We start from the raw sequence: 23939 nt of genomic DNA, 5'->3' as shown, positions 1-23939 counted from the left end.
CGGTCTCTTAGAACGTTTTCCTTCCCGGTTGTAGCCTGTGTCTCGAACAGACGCTATGATGGCTGGAGGGTTGGTTTATGTTACACGGGCGAACTCTCTCTCTCTCTCTCTCTCTCTCTCTCTCTCTCTCTCTCTCTCTCTCTCTCTCTCTTTGCGGGACACGAATCGGACGAACCGGAGAGCAGTAGTGAAGGATGAAGAGAGAGAGAGAGAGAGAGAGAGAGAGAGAGAGAGAGAGAGAGAGAGAGAGAGAGAGAGAGAGAGGACCCCGATTTTCATGCCCTCGAGAATGACATGAAGAGTGACTTGTAGAGCGAGTAAAGGCGTGGCCCTCCTGCCTGAAGAGGGAGAGTGGGAATTGAGGAAAAGAGAGAGAGATAAAAAAGGGGGTAATGGATGAAGGAGATGTGGTCGTGAAAGAAATTCGTGGGGCGAGGATGACGGTTGAGGAGGTGGTTGACTGGGGGGGTGGGAGTTTATTTGGTTCACGACGTCTGGGTGAAGAAGGGAGGGCGTAGGAAAGCTAGGCAAAAATGGACAGATAGACAAAGTGGAGTCAAGAGGACGAGGAAGGGATAGACAGAGAGACAGATCGGTTGAGAGATGGTTGTGGTAGGTGGATAGACAGCTTGAGTGAGTGATAGGCATTGGATGTGGTCTAAGGGAGCGTTATGTTAGATGGATAGATAGTCTGAGTAAGTGATAGACATAGGGTATGGGTTAAAAGGAATGGTTATGGTCGATGGATAGATAGCTTAAGTGAATGTTAGACATAAGATGTGGGTTAAGGGATGGCTATGTTAGATGGATAGATGGACTGAGTGAATGATAGACGTAAGGTTAGGTGAAAAATTGGCTTGGGTCGTTAGTTAGAAAAGCAGCTGCATACCCAATATTAATTTGAATTACACTAAGATGTATGTAACTGGGAAAATAGCGATCAACTGAAGTTATATTTCATAACATGGAAGGTAATTAACTGAGTCTAATTTACTGGGGATAATGAATTATCTATAGATAATTACGATTATATACTTACGGTTATTTATTGGAAATGGTAGAGAGACTTAGACGAAAACAAAATAAATGTAATATAGTACACGACACTGGTGGAAAAAAAGGATTTTAGAAAAGTGATTGAATTACTTTTATTTCCCCCAGGTGGCTGTCACCATCAGCAGTGGGAGATCACCGCACGACCAAGGCAAGGTAGGTGTCAGCAGTATTCTGTTGTTAATGTGTGTCAGACGACCAAGACAAGGTAGGTGTCAGCAGTATTCTGTTGTTAATGTGTGTCAGACAACCAAGGCAAGGTAGGTGTCAGCAGTATTCTGTTGTTAATGTCTGTCAGACGACCAAGACAAGGTAGGTGTCAGCAGTATTCAGTTGTTAATGCTTCTCAGACGACCAGGACAACGCAGGTGTCAGCAGTATTCTGTTGTTAATGTGTGTCAGACGACCAGGACAACGCAGGTGTCAGCAGTATTCTGTTGTTAATGTCTGTCAGACGACCAAGACAAGGTAGATGTCAGCAGTATTCTGTTGTTAATACTTGTCAGACGACCAGGACAAGGTAGATGTCAGCAGTGATATCTGACACTTAACTAGAGGACGAAGATAAAGATATGACTTACCCTTATCAGACGACCAGCACAAGACAGATGCTTGGGCTATTGACACTCTCGCCTGACGACTGCGTGTGGCGAGCGTGTGGAATATTACTACCCACACACTTGCCCCACAGCCAGTACAAGTGTTTATGATAACAGATATCTAACAAACGACGAAGATAACGTCAGTAATAATATGATACACATACTTCACGCACAGTAAGGGCGAGTTTCCCGTATCGGCGGCGGTATCACTGTATTCTCCACAAATTCAGACACGCTCGATTAACCGATAATGGCCGGATAAGTCATTGAAATTGAGGCCTTCATGACAGCTGATTTCACCCCATGGGTAGGAAACAGCACGTGGAAATTCTATTTACGGTTCTGTAAATACAAGGCAGGTTTAACACCGTAAGGCACGAATTTATCACTTAGGTTTTACATGTAAAAGTACAAAGACATCGTGGATCGGTAGGTATATATATAGATGTACTGAGATGGCCTCTGGGTTTCGACTCTTACACGAAACAGCGTTGAAGTACGTTACGGCTGGCGTGTCCCTCCACGTCAACGCCGAAGGGAATGCGTGCATTAACACCAGCTCTAGGTGTGGGCTTGAGTAAAGCGTTTCAGTAGCCACTCCCAGATGTTAGGACTAAAGTAACCTGCATTGTGTGAATATTGTCGAAAAGTCGTAATCCTTTTGTTCACAGTAGTACCGATCCTTGGGTATGATGAGCTAGCCTTTGACCAGACCCAAAAAGATCCAGTTAAAGGCTTCGACCTCATACCTAAGGGTCGTACCTTCGTGGTACGAGATTTGAGGACTATGCTACGAGCCTTGAACACGACGATACGACGCTGGGGAAAGATGGAGGGGCTGTTAGTGGTGTGACCTTTTTTTTTTCCCTTTGAATCATGAAATGAGAATTCACACTCCCTCACTGACCAGCAGGAAATGGCAAGAACGTGACGGGATATTGTCTTGCATTCATGACCTCGTTAGAGCCTGGACAGGTCGCTCCAAGCAATTATTCGCCGTTTTACCTGCATGACCGTCTGGTTCGGTGCTCAGGAGACCATATTACACATCCTGTCGCCCAGAAGCGTGTAATCACACCGCTTGTAGGTTGCTTAACCCCACCAAAAGTGCAACAGCCTCGCCACAGGTGTATCCTGGTATTTCTCACTTTTGTGTATACCACAAGTCGCTATATATCGCGACAGGGTTCGTGACTTACATCCTCATCTGAAGCTCACGCCTCGCATCCATACGACACCGTCGGGACTACTTTACCTTTAGACATGCCCATCTTCGCCCAGCCACACATTCCTTAATACTTTCAGGACCCTTAGCCCCTCCCCCACCCTGTGACTCACGACTACCCCCATGGTTCCATTTGCTGCCATGTCCTTCCTTCAAGTTCTCTTCATTCAGACTCACACCTCCAGTTCTCTTCATTCAAACTCACACATCCCAGCTAACCTTCTATCTCTGCTGATAAACCTAACACCCTTTCTTTCATTCACATTCACTCTCATATCCCTTCTTTTACACTGTATTCCAAACTCAGATACCAGCTTCTACAGTTTTTCACTCGAAACTACAACCGCCTCCATGTCATCAGTAAACAGCAGCTGACTTACTTCCCAAGCCTCCATTCCCAACTGACTTCATACCTGCTCCTGCATCCAAGACCTTTGCATTTGCTCCCTTCACCATCCCCATCCAGAAAAAAAGATTAAACAGCCATGGTGACAACACATCCCTGCCGCAGATTCACCTTCATTTGGAACAACTCAATCCTGCTCTTCATCTACTCCCACGCACCCCTTACTTTCTGTAATAAAACTCTCACTCCTTCTAATATCTTTCCTCCCACGCCGTATAAGGCATAAACCACCTCTGTCAGCCCGTCGTACACTTTTTCCAGATCTATATATATGCCACGTACAAATTCATCTGTTTCTCTAAGTATTCTTCGCACACATTCTTCAAATCAAGTACCCGATCCATAATTTCCATACCACTCCTGAAACCACATTAATCCTCCCCAGTCTGATATATATATATATATATATATATATATATATATATATATATATATATATATATATATATATACAAATTCATATCTATATATATATATATATATATATATATATATATATATATATATATATAGATAGATAGATAGATAGTGTGTGTGTGTGTGTGTGTGTGTGTGTGTGTGTGTGAGAATGTAGATTAAAGGAAGACCAACTTATTCTCTATAAAAAGTATATGAAATGTAAAGACTTTGTATCCGAATGACAACTCACATTACTCTCTGTTGTCAGGAAAAAAAAAAAGAGAAAATCTGCAAATACTTCCTTTAATATAAATGAAGAGGATTCATGGGATTTGCATCAGAAACGCCTCTTCATCCTCAGAGATAATAAATTCAGTGTATTCAACGTCCATCATAAAAGCCACCGAAAATGTGTGTGTGTGTCCCTTCATCATCGAGAGAAAAAGATCATATCACTTTTTTTCTATAATGCAGCAAACTTTACACAGGAGGCCATGAGGGCGGCTCAGGGGCGACCCTGATGCCAGAGGAGATAGGGCAGCATGGAGGAGGAAGGGGAAGGACGAGGGACGAAAGAGTGAAATGAAGAGGACAGAAGGATGATAAATGAAGCGGGACACTGGTGAAAATGAGAGATGAAAGGTGGAGGGAATTGAAATGGAGATGGAAGCATGAAGAAGGAGAGGGGAGGAAGGTTGATAAGCATGAGAAGAAGGAGAGTTAGACGAAGATAATAAAGAGGAGGTGAGAAGCATAATGACGATAAGGAGGAGGAAGAGAGATGGTTGAGAAGGTGCGACAAGAGAAGCATAAAGGGAGAAGAGGAAGACAAGAAAGAGGAGGGGGAAGGAGGAGGAGGAGGAGGGGAAAAAGAGACAGAAGGAGAGAGAGAGAGAGAGAGAGAGAGAGAGAGAGAGAGAGAGAGAGAGAGAGAGAGAGAGAGAGAGAGAGAGAGACGTTTGGGGAGAGCAGAATCCGAGGAGGAGATAACGGGTGTGGGCGACCACAGGTGGGGTGAAGGTATGTGTGAGTCACCACTCCGGAAGACCTACCCGGTGGAGGCGAGGAGGGCTTGTGGGGATCAAGGGCCACGGTCAGGAGGTCACTAGGGGCGCGCGGGGGTTCCTGCTGGGGGTGTGGTTAGGTCTGGTGAGGGAAGGAAGGGTGACAGTGTTATGGGATGGTGTCCTTAAGGGAGGGTTAGGTTAATGGTGTTGCCGTGGATGGTGTTGGATGTGGTGGTGGGGAGACATTGATGTGGCAGTGGTGGTTTTGTTGTACTGCGGTTGTAGTGGCGTTTTGTGACGTGGTCGTGTTGGTGTAGATGATTTGTGTTATTACGACAGGAGCTTATGCTCAGGTGATGGTGATGGAGAGGGTGTTGCAATGTTCTGGCGCAGCGATTATTCATCCTGTAGGTGTTACTGTGGCGCAATACCTGTGGTGAAGATGGTGGTGGAGAGGAGTAGAGTTGGTGGTGGCGATAGCAAGAGGGAGGAGGGTGATGGTGAGGGATGTAGATGATGTCGTGAATGGGGACGATGATGAGGATAATAGTGGTGATGTGATGAGGGCGATGGTGATGATGATGACAGAACGATAGTGGAATGTAACAGTTAAAGTCAGAACTTAAATTGAGCACCAGTAAGAAATCCCCTTAAGATCAAGCTTGAATCTCGTAAGTCTAAATTTGTCTGGTCTCCCGCGCGCGGTGAACAAAGAGGGAGAGATCATATGCAAGGCGCTTTTGGGAGCACTAATTTAGAGACGCTGGAGAGATCATAACCGGTCAGGAGGTCATGACACATCGGCCGACATGACATGAGAGACAGACCAAGGATGGCTTCTTTTCCCACGGCAGTGAGGAGACCTGTAGTCGTTGGGGCTTCGCGAGGCCTGCCTCTGCTGCCTGCTGCCCCTTCCTTCTGTGTCTCGGGAATTTCCTGACGGCGGTGTGAGCGGAGTGAAGAGCCGGCTAGAGACAGACTAAGAATGGCTTCTTTTCTCGTGGCAGTAAGGAGACCTGTAGTTGCTGGGGCTTGGCAGTATCTCCCTCTGCTGCCGCTGTACCTCCCTCAGTGTCTTGGGAATCACCTGACGGTGGTGTGAACGGAGTGAAGAGCCGGCTGTCTAGCTGGCTGGGCTCCGCTGACGGTCACTTACCTTCGTCATAAGAAAAGAAAAAAAAAATGTTCGTCTTAGCAACACTTGTTATCAACAAAGTGTGTGGTCGTGCGTTAGACAAAGGTGTCAGTAACACTTTGGCTAAATGCTTTGGATGTATCGAAAGATGTTTTTTTCCCCTTCCTCCATTCCTTTTTTGCCTCTCTTAGGGTCTAAGGATTAAACGTTTGACGTGAATTACAAGCGAGGAGAGAGAGAGAGAGAGAGAGAGAGAGAGAGAGAGAGAGAGAGAGAGAGAGAGAGAGAGAGAGAGACATTGTGAAACGACAAAAGGTGTATAATCAAAGAATTGTCGAAAAATCTTGCCTCAGGTCAGACATTTGAGTAACTTAATACTGTTCGAGCTTAACGAAGAGACGGAGACTATGGTTTTAATGGGTCGTAGAATAACACTATGTTTTAAAAGTCCTACGTGATATTCATTGGGATTAGTGTTTCCTTGACATAATCTTGAACTCTGGCAAATCATGCATTAGGAGTGGTGATATATTATCACGTAGCGTACATCAGTAGCAAAATAGGATCTCATTGCAAACTTTAACCTTAGGACGAGAGTACAGTAATCCACCTTGACGACCCATTGTGGATTCAGTGATGCTGGTTTGTCCTGCAGAACTCGTCTGTAGAAGGACGAACATAGAGACGGGCGTATAGGCACCGCCAGTAGTGTATGCTTACTGGTAGTCTTATGAGAGACAGCCATTTGGTGTTGTGGTGTGTGTGTGTGTGTGTGTGTGTGTGTGTGTGTGTGTGTGTGTGTGAGGATGCATCAGAGTCTTGGTGGTGTGTGTAGTGAAGCATCATAAGGGATTGGGGTGCTGGTGTAATTGGGTATTGATAGAGGCGTCACACAGGGTAGGGTAAGGTGTAACTTGGGGTAGATATTGATGTCAAACAGGGCAGGGTACAGGTGTGATTGGGTGTAGGTGGAGGCGTCACAGGGTACAAGTGTGATTGGGTGTAGGTGGAGGCGTCACAGGGTACAAGTGTGATTGGGTGCAGGTGGAGGCGTCACAGGGTACAGGTGTGATTGGGTGTAGGTGGAGGCGTCACAGGGTACAGGTGTGATTGGGTGTAGGTGGAGGCGTCACAGGGTACAAGTGTGATTGGGTGCAGGTGGAGGCGTCACAGGGTACAGGTGTGATTGGGTGTAGGTGGAGGTGTGATAGAGGATAGTCTGTAGGTGTGATTGGGTATAGATAGAGGTGTCAGACAGGGTTGGGTATAGGTGTGATTGGGTATAGATATAGGGGTTGTAGAGGTTGAGATGCAAGTGTAATAAGAGTAGATGGAGGCTTCACACAGTACAAGAGTGCAGGTGTAATTGGGTGTAGTGAGAAACGTCACACAGAACAGAGTGCAGGCTCAATGTCACATAGGAAACAGGTGTACTTGGTTGTAAATGGAGGCGTCACACAGCAGGAGGGATGCTGTTACATCATAGTGGTAGCTAGGTATAGACACGGTGCAATGAATGTGGAGCCACATTGCTGGCTGGGTGCTGCTTGAGCGTTCCAGTTGGTGTCAGAGTGAAAGAGAGGCATCGTAGTAGCGACAGTGGGAATATGGTGGTGTCACTGTGGTGGTAGGATGAAAGTCAGTGGCAGTAGAGTGAAATTCAATGGCGTCACAGTGGGATAAAGAGTGGAAAATCCATTGGTTCTAGTGGCGGTATGTAGGTCGAAGTGTCACAGTGGTTACATGGTGAAGGCAAAGGGCGTCACAGAGATGTTGAATGAAGGGGAGGAGGGTACTGGGGCTTCATAATGGTGAGGGGTTACCAGGGAAGCCCCACATGAGTGGTGGGGTTCAAGTGGAGGTGGCTGGATATAAGACTTATGGAGTGCTGATGATACACCATTATAGTTATGGGCTGTGGCTTGGACGTCCTGGTGGTGGTAGGACGTAAGGAGGATGTCAGAGTGGGGGGTAGACTGTACCTAGGACATCCTTGTGTGGTAGGATGCAGATGGGACGCCTCAGTGGTGGTAGAACGCAGATGGGGCGTCCCACTGGTGACAGGCTGCAGGTGGGACCGTCTCGATAGTGGTAGGATATAGATGAAGCGTCGCAATGGTGGTGTGGTGAAGATGGAGCGTCCCAGTGGTGGTGTAGTGTAGGTGGGGAGTCCCAGTGGCTGGATGTTGGCTGAGCAAATGTGTAAATAGGAGTGACATGACAGTGTCGGGTGCAACGGGGATGTCACAGTAGTGGTAGGGTAAAGGTGGGATGTCACAGTACTAGTTGAGTATAGGTGGGGACTCTCACTGGTGGCGAAATATAAGTGGGTCATGAAAGTAAGTGTGTTAGTGGTATGCGGGCAGGGAAGTCACACTGATGTTCGGGTACTGGTGTGGACGTCACAGGAGGGATGGTATGCAGGTGGGACGTCAGGGATGCAGGGTGCAGGTTTGGGTGGTGTAGGTGATTGCGTCACGTACCTGGGATCATCATCAAGAGGTTGTGTTCGCAGCGAGGTAGCTCCACCTTTAAGCGCACCCCATCCCAGTAATGGCTTTCAGTTTCCCCTTCACATTTTCAAGTCTGATTAATTCGTCAAACATCTCCACGACCACAAGCATAACCCGCCCTCTGTTTGTCTATACTGATGGATACACAACCAGCCACAACACTTGAAATCTCATCCCCCATACATGGCCTGCGCATGATGGCTTCGACTAGCATACATATACTCGTCCAGGTCTTCTACGGGAACCTCTGCGTTTCGCAACGTTCCTCCTCTGTTCTCGGGAAGACTTCCTCCGGGCATCGGTATCGGCGTCACCTTGCGACACCATATTTATGTGGAAGATGAATGGGTGTCAGCGCTGTAAGTGGTGTGTTTGTATGCGTGCGGAGCCGCGTCACTGGGCGGAGTGAGGAGCGTGTTTTGGGGTCAGAGGCCTCGCGCTAGGGCAAGGGCAGGCTTGACCTTTGGCCTATGACGCCAGGGAGGTAGAGGAGGAGGAAGAGGAGAAGGAGGAGGGGAAGGGGGGTGGGGGGGAATTGATGGATTTGGGTGAGGCTTGTGAGGGTTGCCCCTTCTGCATCTCTTTTACTCGTAGGTACACTTATTCCCCCGCCTGTGTGAGTGTGGATACGCATACAGAGCGGTGAGCCTCCGTGGTTATTGGCATCGGCATGGAGTCATCGTGGTTAATGAAGGTTCACGTCTATCACTCCAGCCATGGGTAGTCTGCCTGGCTCAGCGGTGCAGCTGCCCCTCCTTCTTCCCCACCGTGAACACCCCAGCGGTTGTGGCCAACCTGCCAGCATTTGTCACCTCATCTGTCAGGTGTGTTTGGCCTCGGGAGGAGGTGCTTTCTCCTGCCATCCTTCCTTTTCTTTAAACTCTCTCTTTGTCTCTCTCGATTTGCTTCAGTGTGTCTGTTTGTTTTATCATTGTATGTGTCTGTTGGCGTTTTTCTTTATGTTTACCTCATGAAAATATCTAGGTGTGTGTGTGTGTGTGTGTGTGTGTGTGTGTGTGTGTGTGTGTGTGTATGTTAGTGGAATCCGCCTGGAAGTGGTAACATTGGCCATGTGACTGTCATCGGGCGAAAAGAAAGCCAACGCTGCCGGGAACTCTCCGGTCCCCTAAAGACGTTCACCATACCCTGCACCTCGCGTGGAGCGCAGCTTCGAAACCACAGGAGCCCCATAAAAGAGCTCCTGGAGCTACATAAGTAACTGAATATATAAAGCATCGGGTTCTATCTGTCCCTCCCTCCTCTTCTCTCTCTCTCTCTCTCTCTCTCTCTCTCTCTCTCTCTCTCTCTCTCTCTCTCTCTCTCTCTCTCTCTCTCTTCAGTCCTTCGACGATCTCGTTTCTTTCACATATTTCTCCTCTTCACCCTTTGCCTCCCTTGTCTTCTCTTCATTCTTTCCTCTCCCGTCTGACTGACTCACCCTCTCTCTCGCTCAGACTCGTTTTTCTCCTCCATTGTTTTGCCCAAAATATTTCCTGCCCTCCCGAGAGAGAGAGAGAGAGAGAGAGAGAGAGAGAGAGAGAGAGAGAGAGAGAGAGAGAGAGAGAGAGAGAGAGAGAGGTGAAGGTTGAGATGGAACAGTCGGTACTTTCATGAGTCTACCTCTAGACAGTGTACTCGTTCCACTCCCGCATCGATCACCAAGTAACACGGCGCCCGGGTCAGGTCAGGCGTTGCGCCGGTACTGCCGGGCGTACGGCTCTCTTCTCTCTCGCGCCCCCCACGCACACACACACACGTCTTCAAGACACACGCACACTTCACGGCGCAAGTGGGTTCCCGACACACCAACACGAAATCCTATATTTCATCCGTGCTTCAGGCGCCTTGGCCCTAAGTGAGGTGGATGGCCATCTGGGCACCTACCTAGATTCGTTGTATTCAACCCAATACCTCAGATCTTCTACGAAGGAATGCAAAAAAAAGAATTCAAACAACGACAGACCGAAGGGTTCCATTTTTGTTTTGTGATAATGCTGGGTACCAGAGATAAAGAGTGCAGTGTGGTGAGGTTAGAAAAGCAAAGAGACAGCTTACCATCTCTGACGTCGCTCTGGTCCCTCCCGTTCATATAAAATGCAAATCACTCCTCAGTTCGCGACCTTAAACTCTTCGCTTCTTCCTTTTAAGCTCTAGAAATTGGCTGTTTGAGAAAAGAGTGTAAGGTTAACGCCGAACGCGAATGGCTCCCAGATGCTACTGTTGGGCGAACTGCACCGCCGAGATCACAGTGAACGTTGGATGTGTGATGTAGAGGCTTCACCTGGACACAGGTCCTCGTGTATGATGATCTTGTCTGAGCTCGTAACTCGCAAGGTGTTCAGGGGTCAACATTCCATTTAAGGGGGCTATTGTCTCCCACATTCTCTCATCAGCACCTCCATATAGCGAGGAAGTCTCCCTACATAGTGTGCACGTGTGTCTATCGAGCCACTTCATTGTGAGAGTAACATGGATAGACAAAAGTATGAGACAGTGAGGGAGAGAGAGAATTAAAAAAGGTCAGGCCTGTAGGTGGGTTCATGGGGTCAGGAGTCAAAGGTCAGGGTGTGGAGGTGGGTGGGTAGACGTGGGGTCAGGGATCGCGCTGGGGGAGGGGGGTTAGAATAGATCCGCTTGATGTGGGGAGGGAGGGGAGGCGTTCTGTTGAAGTCAGGGCTGAAGTGGAGTAAGTTCAAGCGGCCGACACACACGGCTTCAGATCTCCTGTGGAGGAGGTGTTGACCTGCGGGAGGGATTGGACGCCTCGCCTCTCTCCAACCTGATTTACAGTCAAGGAGTCTCTATATTCTTGACCCATTGAGTACGACGTTATTGCTCTTGTGAACGACAGGACGACCCTTGAACTCAACAATGCCTTCCTGAACACCGGCGGTATGGCCCTTGATGATACAACCCTTGGGCATAGATATACGACCCTTGTGCACGACGATACTACCACCTTTCGCTGTGATGACTTTAGCTTTTACCTGACCCTTAAGTATGAGGTCAAATGCCACACTTATCCCATTCAAGGGTCGCCCCATCGTGCAGTTCGTCCAGACCCATAAGAGTGAGTCGTAGATGCCAATGATTCGTCTAATTTGGAAAAACTATGCTGTCCTCTACCGGTGTGTTCCCACAAACACACACACACACACACACACACACACACACACACACACACACACACACACAGGGTGAGGGGCGATGCCTCAGTTGAATTAGCCCCTAGAGGGACAAAGCAGATAGTGGGGCCTCTATGGATATCACTTCCTCTTCATTGCGACAGGGCAGAGTAGACCAGTTCAAACTAGATACTGCACCTGTGCACATTTGACATTAGACCATTATACGCTAGCGATTGCACCAGTAGACGATAGATATTACACAGGTACACACTTCACCACTGCACACTGGATGTTGCACCATTACACACTAGATATTGGACCAGTGCACTTTACACAATTTCACCTCACTTACTGAACCAGTACGCACTTCTTCAGTACATGCATCATACTTTCTCAACCAGTAAACACTACATCACTATATATCACACCATACCCACCCATTCAGTACACAGCACACATTTACCCATGACACAGTACACTACACTAGTTTGTACTGCACCAATATACGACACAGCAGCATAGTACATAATCGTCACTACAACAGTACATACAACATTACACAATAGACCATCGCTCTTTACACAAGCACATGCAACGCCAGCAGACCTTGCATTGCATTTACTTACAGAACTACGAACAATTCTGTGCATGATGTATACCAGAGTTTTTCTCCCATAAGTACATGTGACGCGTCCTGGGGATACTCTCTACCACGACCCATAAGAACAGAGCACACCGTTCCCTTAAGCTGTCCTCATTACTCGTACGCACTCGTCGTTGAAGTCAGGTCCTTCACCGTTCAGTTGGTGAATGTCACAACCCCATTCACACCGAAATGAAAACATTCTCGACATCAAGATGCTCGAGTTAAGATGTGATAAAGGAACACCAGAAGACCCTCTCGTACCGACAGCACCTTTGCAATCCCTGCACTCCACTGTTGCCTCGAAAACCTCTTAAGGGGACGTCGGCAAACACATCACATTGACTCGTACCCCCATTTTCAGGTCATATTACGCTGGCCTCACCCACCCACCGTCACCTTATTCATGTGAGCACCCGTTGACCTCGTCACCTTCAGCGTCGTGTAAGGTTGGCCTGACTAGCCCTTCCTCCCTTCCTGGAATGGAGTTATCCTACTCGGTGGCGGGACGTGGGTATTAGGTCACCACCCGTTCTAGTCTTGGCTCGTTTCATTGATTTGTTTGCATGTCATTTACGAAACTGAGTTTTCAGTATTCTAAAGTATTTTAAAGTATATTTCTCGGGGTCTTATGTCTATAATTGATGTTCATATTCTGATTACCAAATCAGCCTCAAGAGAGATCTTTTTCAATTTTCCAAAAGTCATACTTCCTTCAGTATCCTTAAAGCCTGCACCGTTTAATTTCCCAAAAAATCATATATTTCTTTTTTCAATCTCCATAAATTAATGCTGTTGCAAAGTTAGTTTTTTTTTTTATGTGGTTGATTGATCATTATGGACCTTGAGGAGGAAATGGCTCACTCATCTGACATGCACATGTTGTTACTACCCAAGCTACTGCTCACCAGGTACACCCAGCCGAACTACACATGTCACACCACCCAAGGTGATGTTCACCAGGTACACCCAGCCGAACTACACATGTCACACCACCCAAGCTACTGCTCACCAGGTACACCCAGCCGAACTACACATGTCACACCACCCAAGGTGATGTTCACCAAGTTCACCCACTTGAGTATGGTATTGGTTTTTAATTTTGATTTCGACTTGTTTTGTGAGAACTCAGCTCCTCATCTCATATGTGAGGTGTTGAGCATAACCTTAGATGTTTCAGTGTTGATATATTGGTCCTTAAAAACATAATCTGCCTCAAAATGTTCAAGATTAGCCTACATTTTTTTTTTTTTCATGTTAGCGTAACCTGCTACGTAGCAGTGCAGTAGCGCGTTTGAGACACAAGTTATACGAAACGAGACCTGTAAATGATTTCTAGACATACATGGTTTCCGTACATTCACGATTTTCTGACACACGCGGTTTGTAGACATCACGCTTTGTGGTTATGCACAGTTCAATGACGTTACACGATCTCGAGGCACACATAATTTCGAGACAGTGTCTAGAAAACCACGGATTCTAGACATACACGGTTTCTGACACACACGGTTTCTAGAGATATGTATACAGTTTCCAGACTAAAAAACGGTTTCTAGACATGTGCAGTTTCTCAAAATACACGTTTTCTAGACATACACGGTTTCTAGACATACACGGTTTCAAGACATACACGATTTCAAGATAGCCAACTTGGAGCCTTCAGGAAAGTGAAATGTGTCATTTATCTGGCTTTAAAGGATCTGTTCATTATCATTTTTATGCACACACATTATATCCGCCTTGCCTCCAGTTCATCTCTGTGTCACAAGTGGTGCTCATCCTGTCCCTGGGATAGTGGCTAAGGCCTCCAAGACATTATGCAGTGTATTGCATCGTACGCATGTTCGTCAAGGGTTTTTCTGAGGATCATATTGACTCGCTAAGGCATCATTCACTGCAAGACTCTGAGATGAAGCAGGTCGGCCTCGTTTCATCATTGGAGTAACCTCAATTAACGATTCGGATGAGAAGGAGGTGATTCCTGTAGACGGGAGTCCGGATAAGTCATCGCATTCTGTATGGCAATGAATGTGGAAACCCCTGACACACCGGACGCCACAGCGAACAGCGAGGAAAATGATGATGTGAACTTTGGCAAACGTAAATAAACTCAGGTTTAATGTCAGTTTTTCTTCCATACTAGCCAGTTGTCAGACTGGTTTTGGGGGCGCATGATTCATGATTATTGTCGTTGAGTCTCTGTGCTGCGGACGATTCATTAACACACCGCCTTGCCATGGCGAAGGCAAGGCAGTAACTGTCTTATCTACACGGGGAGTCACTCGCTTATCTGTTGAATTCAGTCTGTATTGCCAGACGGACGATAAGGAGTCCCACAAGTTGCCGCAGTTGGTGACTCTGTCACTTGCTGGGCATCGCTGTCGCCACAGATGATGATTCTTCTTCGTCACAAATGCCCATGACACGGAACCAGCAGGCACATCGCATGAATGCTTTCAGTATCAACTCAGGCGCATAAATAAACAGAGCATCTGCAGGAGAAAAAAAAAAGATAAATGAAAAAAAAGGCCACATTCACAGCTGGAAGTATATAAGGATTTTCTTTTTTCCCTCTCTCTCTCTCTCTCTCTCTCTCTCTCTCTCTCTCTCTCTCTCTCTCTCTCTCTCTCTCTCTCTCTCTCTCTTCTTTCTTTCTCTGGACACAAGGGGAGGGGGGTAGTGTACGCGACCCCTTGCGCTGGTAAGAGGAGCACTGATGTCTTAATAAGGTGAGGACCCGGAGAGGTGCGCCCCGAGTGTGAGAAGCAAACCAGGGCGTACTTCACGTCCCGCCTAGTGTGCTCAGCCAGTGCACTGTCCTCCACAAACAGGTCACGAATCAGCTGCTCTTATACTCCTAAGAGTTCAGGATCTTCGGACGGTTGAAGATGAGAGACGTTCCCCTCCTACCCGAAACTGGATCTTCGAACCCCCGAGGCTCCTTATCTTCTCTGAGGCGTCATCGGAGCCGTGGCTAAAGGCGAGCAAGATATTGAAGAAGAGTACAGGAATATAATAGACATTTCGTTCTCCAGTGTTATATATATATGGAGCGAGAAATTGACTCCAAAATTTCGGCTTTTGAACCTAAAAAAGAGGTAGTGATATGGGAGGTAGGAGGAGGGCGACTTTGGTATCTGGGAGGCACTTAAGTTGAAAGGTTTGCAAATGACTGGGATATTGCTGTGTAGCAAGAGTGGTTGAAGATACATGGAAGCTCTTTGGGCTGTAAGTGTCACTATACATTAGGAAAGGATTAGGCATTAGTCTAAGTTGATTTCTCCTAACAAACTCCTCACTAACAACCTCTGGACGAGATCAAGTTGCTATGAAGCCCACAAGTTGAATGAAAGGCCTCAGCCATTGCCTTCGACACAGGTCGACTGTCGGTTGATTCTTGAATACTCCAACTCAGATCGACTCCCCGCTCTCATGTGTGGACATTTCCAGCCCATACAGCACGTTGGTACATTCCTGAAACACGGAAGTACAATTCTTTGGTATGATAGGTTATGTGAGTCTTCAACCCTGGGGATTGTACACACGTGTATTCAAGGGTCGAACCGTTGTGCTCAAGATTGTATAGTTTGTGCTCAAGGATCCTGCAGGTCTTGCTCAAGGATCGTACAGGTCGTGCTCAAGGATAGTACAGGTCATGCTCAAGGATCGTACAGGTCATGCTCAAGGATCGTACAGGTCATGCTCAAGGATCGCACAGGTCATATTCAAGGATCGTACAGGTCATGCTCAAGGATCGTACAGGTCATGCTCAAGGATCGTACAGGTCGTGCTCAAGGATCGTACAGGTCATGCTCAAGGATCGTACAGGTCATGCTCAAGGATCGTAAAGGTCGTGCTAAAGGATCGTACAGGTCATCGTCAAGGATCGAACAGGTCTTATCCAAAGCGTTGAGGTATCAGCAGAGTTCTTGTGATGGTAAATGATTGGCGAGTCGGTGTGTTACTTTATTCCCACTACTGACTGGTAATACCTGTAGTCATTGTTCCATTAGGGCCTTCAAGGTCTTTTTAAGGCACATCTTATCACCAGCCGAATCAACCACGTCGACGCTGCTTTCCACTTATATACGCTTGTTTGTGGAAAATTCTCAAACAGCTTTTGTAAGTAATTAAAACCTTAATTTCACGCCAGTTTGTGGCTTTTTTTGTTGTTGTTGTGGACACATTATGTAAGTTTTACCTGCACATTTTCTTTAGCCCTCTGGTAGTCACTGGAACAAAGTGTCTGTGATGGATCATTCGTCATCATTCTATCTTTTAGCCGTTTTATTTGGGAAAAAAAGATATGGCTCATTACGAGTGTTTCCCTGCTGGGATGAGCCTCATCAGTATTCCCGTGGAGGGTAGGTGGATGACGTAGGTGGTGTTGGGTGTTGGTGTGCCTGTAGAGTTGCGCTGCGTCTTCACCCCGTGAGTGAAGGATGGTAAGGGGGAGGGGGCGCCTGGAACCTGCAGTGTGACGGGAGGAGGCTGGAACCTGCAGTGCGAAGGGAGGATGGTGGATCCTGCAATGGAACTTGTATTGGGTCGGGAGGAGGCTGGAACCTGTAGTGTGACGGGAGGAGGCTGGAACCTGTAGTGGAATGGAAAGAGGCTGGAACATATAGTGGGACGGGAGGAAGCTGGATCTTACAGTAGGACTTGTATTGGGACGGGAGGAGGCTGGAATCTGCATTAGGAAGGGAGGAGGCTGGAGTCTATAGTGGGATGGGAGGAGGCTGGAACCTATAGTTGGATGGTAGAAGGCTGGATCCTCCAGTCGGACGGAAGGAGCCTGGAACCTCCAGTGGGACGGGAGGAGGCTGGAACCTGCCGTGTGACGGAAGGAGGCTAGAACCCACAGTGGGACGGGAAGAGGCTAGAACCCACAGTGGGACGGGAAGAGGCTAGAACCTGCAGTGTGACGGAAAGAACGCTGGAGGAACCTGTACCGGCCCGCTCAGCGGTTCACTCGTGCATTATTGCTTTTATTGAGCAATTCCTTGTAATTTACCCAGTTATGGACATGACTGAGTTCCCTCCTACACGGAACCATGAGAGGAGGGGAACCCAACCTCACGTACCCAGCTCCCGCCGGGCCTGCTGCCAAAGCGCTAACCTCACAGTACACTCTGGTCACCATGGAGTGCTGAGCTACGAATACCTAAGGGGAAAAAACATCCTTCCCAATGCCACGTTGGAAGAAGCTCTGTCTGGAAGTAACGTACGTATTTAAAAGCCATTGAATCCTTGAGTCTCCACCTACAGTGTAGTTCTGCAGGTTACAGAAGGGGATCAAGTCGTTCCTACCGTCTCCATCTGCACGTGTAACACCCAATTTTTGTATCTGATGTTTGTGTTGAGACGTAACGTACATTGGGAAAGCAATGGTTGAGGGCGCTGACATAACACTTGGTCCGCCTCAGGTCAAACGGTGTGTGTGTGTGTGTGTGTGTGTGTGTGTGTGTGTGTGTGTAGATGGGCAACACAGTCTTGACCCAACACCCAAGACGAACGAGACAGTTCTCGATTCGGAGCCTTTTAGTGTGTTGTGTAATATATCGTGTGACCCCTCGTGTGTGATGCAAGGATACATGTGATCAGTTATGTTCGTGTGCAGCGTGATGGTGGCCCCCTTCCTCCAACCCCACCCCACCATCCACCAGTTGCAGGAGGACGCGTTTGGCTCCGCTTGAGGTGGGTGGTTTGGTGGTGTCGGGTTCACAAGGGATGGGAGAGACGTGCCCGATATTTTATTCTTTTTTGTACCAATCCTGAGGAGAGGGTCGGAGGTTCGGGCCGTGTCCAGAGTACTAAAGTAGTGTAGAGACACTGGGGGAGGCTCCTCCCATCGAAACACAGCCTGAATAGATTAAGATTGATCAGAACTTTTGGGGAAACCTCGGCTGCAATTGAGAACCTGGCTCTGTTGAATGAGGTTCCCGACCTCGCAAATATATATATATATTCTTTTCCCTACCTGACCTCACGATGGAACACCACTCCATCCCTCCCCTCAGCTGTGGGAGTGACCCGGCGGATGGAGCCGCGGCCCTCCTTCACGACGAATATGGAGCGAAATTAGATGTACGGACCAAAAGTCGCTGGCAACGCCGGGGCACCAGATTCGTCTCTATCGGCTCTGGAGCGTAACGTACGAGCCGTGACGAATGCCCTCATGAAAAGCAAAAGTATTATTGTGGGATGACCCGCGGGACGAGAGCCGGTGTATGAACTCAGGTCGTGTACATCTGTTTGAGAGTTGATCGATGGGAAGGCAGTGGGAGGTAAACTAGTTGGGGAGCATTTAGTCGATGTTTGTTTGTCTAAGTCGGGAGTCGATACCTGCTTCGTCCGCTTATAGTCATCCAGACATTTACGTTCATGTTTACTCTGGGGGTAAAATAAGGACATAGATGCATGAAGGAAAAGTGAATATATATATATATATATAAGAGTTTACTTACTTATATCACCTCAGGATCTCTTTCATGAGGCTCCGCTCCCGCAGCGCTCAGGAAATCAGCCACGTCCATCGATCGGGATCACAGGTCAAGAAGTGTGATGATGAGATGTGTTTGTCTTGGCGCGGTGCTTGCGTGGCTGATGAGGAGAAGGTGTCCGTTATTTTCAATAAGGAAGTTGGCTATGTATATATATATATATATATATATATATATATATATTTCTTTCGTCTGTTTCCTTGCGCTGCCTCGCAAGCGCGGGAGACGGCGGCAGAAAAAAGAGAAAAAGGAAAAAAAAATATATATATATATATATATATATATATATATATATATATATTATCCCTGGGGATAGGGGAGAAAGAATACTTCCCACGTATTCCCTGCGTGTCGTAGAAGGCGACTAAAAGGGAAGGGAGCGGGGGGCTGGAAATCCTCCCCTCTCATCTTTTTATTTTAATTTTCCAAAAGAAGGAACAGAGAAGGGGGCCAGGTGAGGATATTCCCTCAAAGGCCCAGTCCTCTGTTCTTAACGGTAACTCGCTATCGCGGGAAATGGCGAATAGAATGAAAAAAAAAAAAAAAAATATATATATATATATATATATATATATATATATTTTTTTTTTTTCTTTTTTTAAATTCCTTTTGTTTATTTTGCTTTATTGCTGTCTCCCTCGTTAGCGAGGTAGCGCAAGGAAACAGACGAAAGAATGGCCCAACCCACCAACATACACGTGTATATACATACACGTCCACACACGCAAATATACATACCTATACTTCTCAACGTATGCATATATATATACACACACAGACATATACATATATACACATGTACATAATTCATACACGTCCACACTCGCAAATATACATACCTATACTTCTCAACGTATACATGTATATACACACACAGACATATACATATATACACATGTACTTAATTCATACTGTCTGCGATATATATATATTCGTTACTCTTGGATGTGTACAGAGACAATTCATCGTCCACACAGTCCACCAGTTCGCCAAGAGGACTTCATCATCAACCACACGAAGAATCCGATTACGTGATGTCAAGAATATACCAAGATACAAACTTCATGACTCGGAACATTATGGTAATGTCGCCCCTTCCTTCTGAGATCTACCTACAGTCGGCTAGAAAAAAATATATCACATCTCGAAGAATTCTGAAGATACATCCAGGGTCCATATCATGAAAAGTAGATACAAACTTTACAGCAAAATTAACAGAAGCTAAAGTTGGGGGCCAGACACCCAGCTAAGCACAGAACACCAACAGCCACTCAGCTGTCTTCCTGAACTGTCATATACAACCCTAATTTGACAAGACAAAGGAGACCGAAGTTGAGTTATTATACCAGTCACTCTGAGCAAGTTAGACCACGACATCATTATAACTAACCCGAAAGGACTTGCAGCCCCTGCTGCATCCAGGGTACACTTTAACAACTCACTTACAACAACAGCTCGACGGTACGAGAGTAAACAAACAGACTCGCCTCCTTCCAAACAGCATCAGTGAGAGTTGCAGTGCAAGAAACAGCCCCACAGGAACATTGCAAGAGACGTACTGTAACCAGATGTCACCCATCTTACAGGAAAGAAGGACTGGATACTCTGCAACAGCATCCTTAACAGAATCTAATGAACCTAACCCAAAGACGAACTCAGAATTTTTGTGATCCACTACGAGAACAAGAATGCTTAGAATTTCGTCATAGTCAACAACAACAACAAAGGAGTTCTTAACGAGATTCATAGTCAGCAACGCTAACCCCCGTCACACGAAAGCTCATTACAGGTGTAAGAGTAAGATGCAGTCCATCCATAGGCTTACGTGTAGTGTGGGATGACGATTGACGTACTCGCTTGTTCTACGTTCCGACCACAAACCCTGGGATCTGGGTGACCAGTGACCCTCAGCGCTGGACGTTGGTACTCCCCGCGTCTTCAAGACCTGGTAGACGATGACTTAAAGATCGTTCGATTCTCAGGAATTATAGACATCAAGAAAGAATTACGAGCTTTTGATTCAGTGTAATTATAGAATTAATCTTTTTCATAGATAATTAATTATTTTTCATAGATAATTTTCATAGATAATTTGTAAATACCATGCACATTACTACATATATATATATATATATATATATATATATATATATATATATATATATATATATATATATATATATATATATAATCTGTGCTATCTATGCCTCAGAAAATATGTGGGTCTGTGAAACTTAAAATGCCGTAATGTGAATTTAAAGAAGAATATTTGAATATCGTCTGAGAGAAAAACTGACCAAAATTGATTAGCGTGGAATGGGCCACCTGCCAAATTATTTATCATGAATTGTGGGGTATCTGAAGTCTTGATTTTATGAGAGGTAAATAACTGGTATTGCCAATATATATGTATGTTTATTTTGCTATTGTTATATTAGCATTATATACTTCAGGTCTTCTCTTCTGTATATGTCATTAATTTCAAGATATTTGGTAGTGTTGGAAGATGATATTTAAATCGCATCGGAACAAACACTGGTCCGTTTTGTATGAGGGAATGGAGTATATGGTGCTTGTGTGATAGACTGTATGGTGTATATTAGTACATATACAGTTGAATGATTTGTGCCTGTATGATAGACTGTGTGATTGTATTACCAAGTATATGTTGAACATTTCATTCCTGTGTAACTGACTGTATGATAGACTGTGTGATTGTATTACCAAGTATACGGTTGAACATTTCATGCCTGTATGATTGACTGTATGACAAGTATTACCACCTGTATAGTTGAATATTCAATGCCTGTATGATAGTTTGTATGGCATGTATTACTACGTGTACAGTTGAATATTTCCTTCCTGTATGATAGACTGTATGGCATGTATTACCTACGTATGCAGGTTATATTTTCATACAGGTTCGTGTGTGCCTTGACTGATATCTCCTGAGGCAAGGGGCCCTAACAGTTACCTGAGAAAGTTGTCGGAAACACTAGACGCTGACGTGGGACTGAGATACTGGTCTCTGGTAGGTGCTGGAGACAGTTATCTGGGCCCGTTGCTCAACGGAGATCGTATCATTAGGAAGTTGAGAGAGAGAGAGGAGAGAGAGAGAGAGAGAGAGAGAGAGAGAGAGAGAGAGAGAGAGAGAGAGAGAGAGAGAGAGAGAGAGTTGGTGGGAACACAGACAGTTAACCACGAACATCGTTTCTCGAGAGGGAGTGAATTCCAGACAAGTCTCCTGCCCTGTATTACAAGTTAGGGGAAAGTATTTCGTCCAGCGATAATGCTTATTTTCGTTACACTCGCGTGAGAAATATGCTCCTTAACTTTGGCCGACAGTCAATAGCAACATTTATCATGTGACTCGTATAATTTAATCACTCCACCAGAGTCCCAGAATCTTTTTTGTTCACTTTGTATTATCCACCTTCGCGCCACCGCCCCACAGGATGGGTAGAAATGCATAGTATATTCCCTGCGTCGTCTTATCCTTAGGGGAACAAATCAGTATCGGTCGGTGATCTAGTCAGTGGAAGGAGGCGTTTAAAAAGAGGCATCGCAGGTAAACCGAAGGAGTGACAGTTTTGTTGTGATAAACGATGATTTGATTGTGTTTGGGGCGAGACCCAGACACAACACTGACTTGTCGGGCTCTGAAGTCTTTTCATTCTTATCTTTCTTTCTCTCTTTCTTCTCCTTTCATTTTTCCCTTCTTTTTTGTTTTTCGTTTTCTTGGTTTCTTTCCTTATCTCTAGTCGCGGACTAAAGCCTTAATTGACAGCAGGCCTTTGAAGATGAGCCAAACACACAAAAAGGACTGAAGTGATAGAAAATTAAGGGAAAAAGATAGAAAAAATTGTGTAAGAGTCTTGTATGAAAGGGGAATGATTGCCTGCTTTTAAGAGGGCCAGGTCATAAGAGTTTTGGATGAAAGGGAAAAATTGCGTTTTAAGAGGGCCAGGTCTTAAGTTGCAACGAGAGACACAAGAAAAATAGTACCAAAGCTTATCGGTGTAGGGAAAGAAACAGACTTGTTCCTGGGGACGTACGTTGCTGTAGTATTTCCAGAAAGGTAGGCTATATATCCCACTGGAGGTGTGCTTTAACTTAACACTAGCAGAGCCTACCCCTGTTCTTAATTACAGGATATGTATTTCATTCATGATTACCCCAAGACCAGTTTCTATGAAAGTGTCCTGGGGTTACCCAGTGGTCTTTCTGAAGGTTGCTTTCAGTAGCACGGGAAATGCAGGCTCCCTTTGGGAGAGTCGTTCTTTGACGAGGCTGTACTCTCCAAGATACATCCTTGCTTATGTTGACTTTTTTCACTCGCAGTCTAACCTCGAACAGGGGGAGTCCGGTGACACCAAATATCGGTGATCTAAAGTACCCTACAGGATACTAAACTGTCATGGAGAACAGAACCTTGTACGAGCACTTGCATCAACGAAATAGTAACCTCTAAAAGTACACACACACACACACACACACACACACACACTGTCAATATCTAATAATTACAGTTACCTCCTCTCTCTACAGACGATAGATAGAAAATACAAGACACCGGTACAGTGAATATCGATACAGAATTCAGAGAACTTAAACTTTGCCTTCTCGTAAATATTATGGGTGTTGGGTAAGACGTAATTATACCCCTTGGAGTACCGACGTTAAGGCCCGGAAATCGCTGGGTTAGACCTATATTAACCCTCAGCATACCCCGACCGCCTTATGGAGGGAGATAGGAAGAGGGTTACAAGCAGTAGAGGAACCAAGAAATATGTAAGAGGTCGCCAAGGGTCGAGCGCATAGGTTCGAGTCTTGGTTGCGGCAGTCGACCATAGTTAACCCGGCTGTTCATCCATTCCTTAGGGGTTGGCCGACAAAATGGGTACCTGGCTGAGGCTCGTATATATATATATATATATATATATATATATATATATATATATATATATATATATATATATATATAGCGTTAATGTGATGGCCTTGATTAGGGATTCAGGTGCCCGTGCCGTCACAGCTAACATGAAATAGAGATAAAGACGGACATTACGTACATTTCGTCTCTCTGTTCCTCTCCGTTCTGTAATTTGCTAATGGCGTTTGCGACAGAGAAACAAAGGACGCATCTCTCGACTTGGTGACACAGAGTTGGGACGTGGTGCGCGCCAAATACCGCTTTCCCTGTCGCCTTGTGCCCGCGCGGCTGTTGGTGACCCCTGACCTCCGACCTCCGGGGGCGGAGACGTGGCGTGACCCTGAGCGGCGACCCGTGGCGGGGGGGCCTTCAGGGGCGTCGCAGTAGGA

The 23939-nt window shown here is 46.1% G+C and overlaps 1 protein-coding gene across 2 annotated transcripts in view; it reads left to right on the top strand.

The window, feature by feature from the left end:
- Window positions 1-23939, top strand: part of LOC139763542 (uncharacterized) — a 673625-nt gene that overhangs the window by 337211 nt on the left and 312475 nt on the right. For both annotated transcript variants that reach the window (XR_011716186.1, XM_071689742.1), the window contains exon 3: window positions 1162-1209. Coding sequence is in view for 1 of the 2 variants with exons in the window: in XM_071689742.1 (XP_071545843.1) it covers window positions 1162-1209 (48 nt within the window). In the remaining variant the exon portion in view is untranslated. The remainder of the gene's footprint in view (window positions 1-1161; window positions 1210-23939) is intronic.

Source organism: Panulirus ornatus, chromosome 47, assembly GCF_036320965.1.
Source record: "Panulirus ornatus isolate Po-2019 chromosome 47, ASM3632096v1, whole genome shotgun sequence".
NCBI classification, from domain to species: Eukaryota; Metazoa; Arthropoda; class Malacostraca; order Decapoda; family Palinuridae; genus Panulirus; species Panulirus ornatus.
This window is presented reverse-complemented; position numbering and strand designations above follow the sequence as displayed.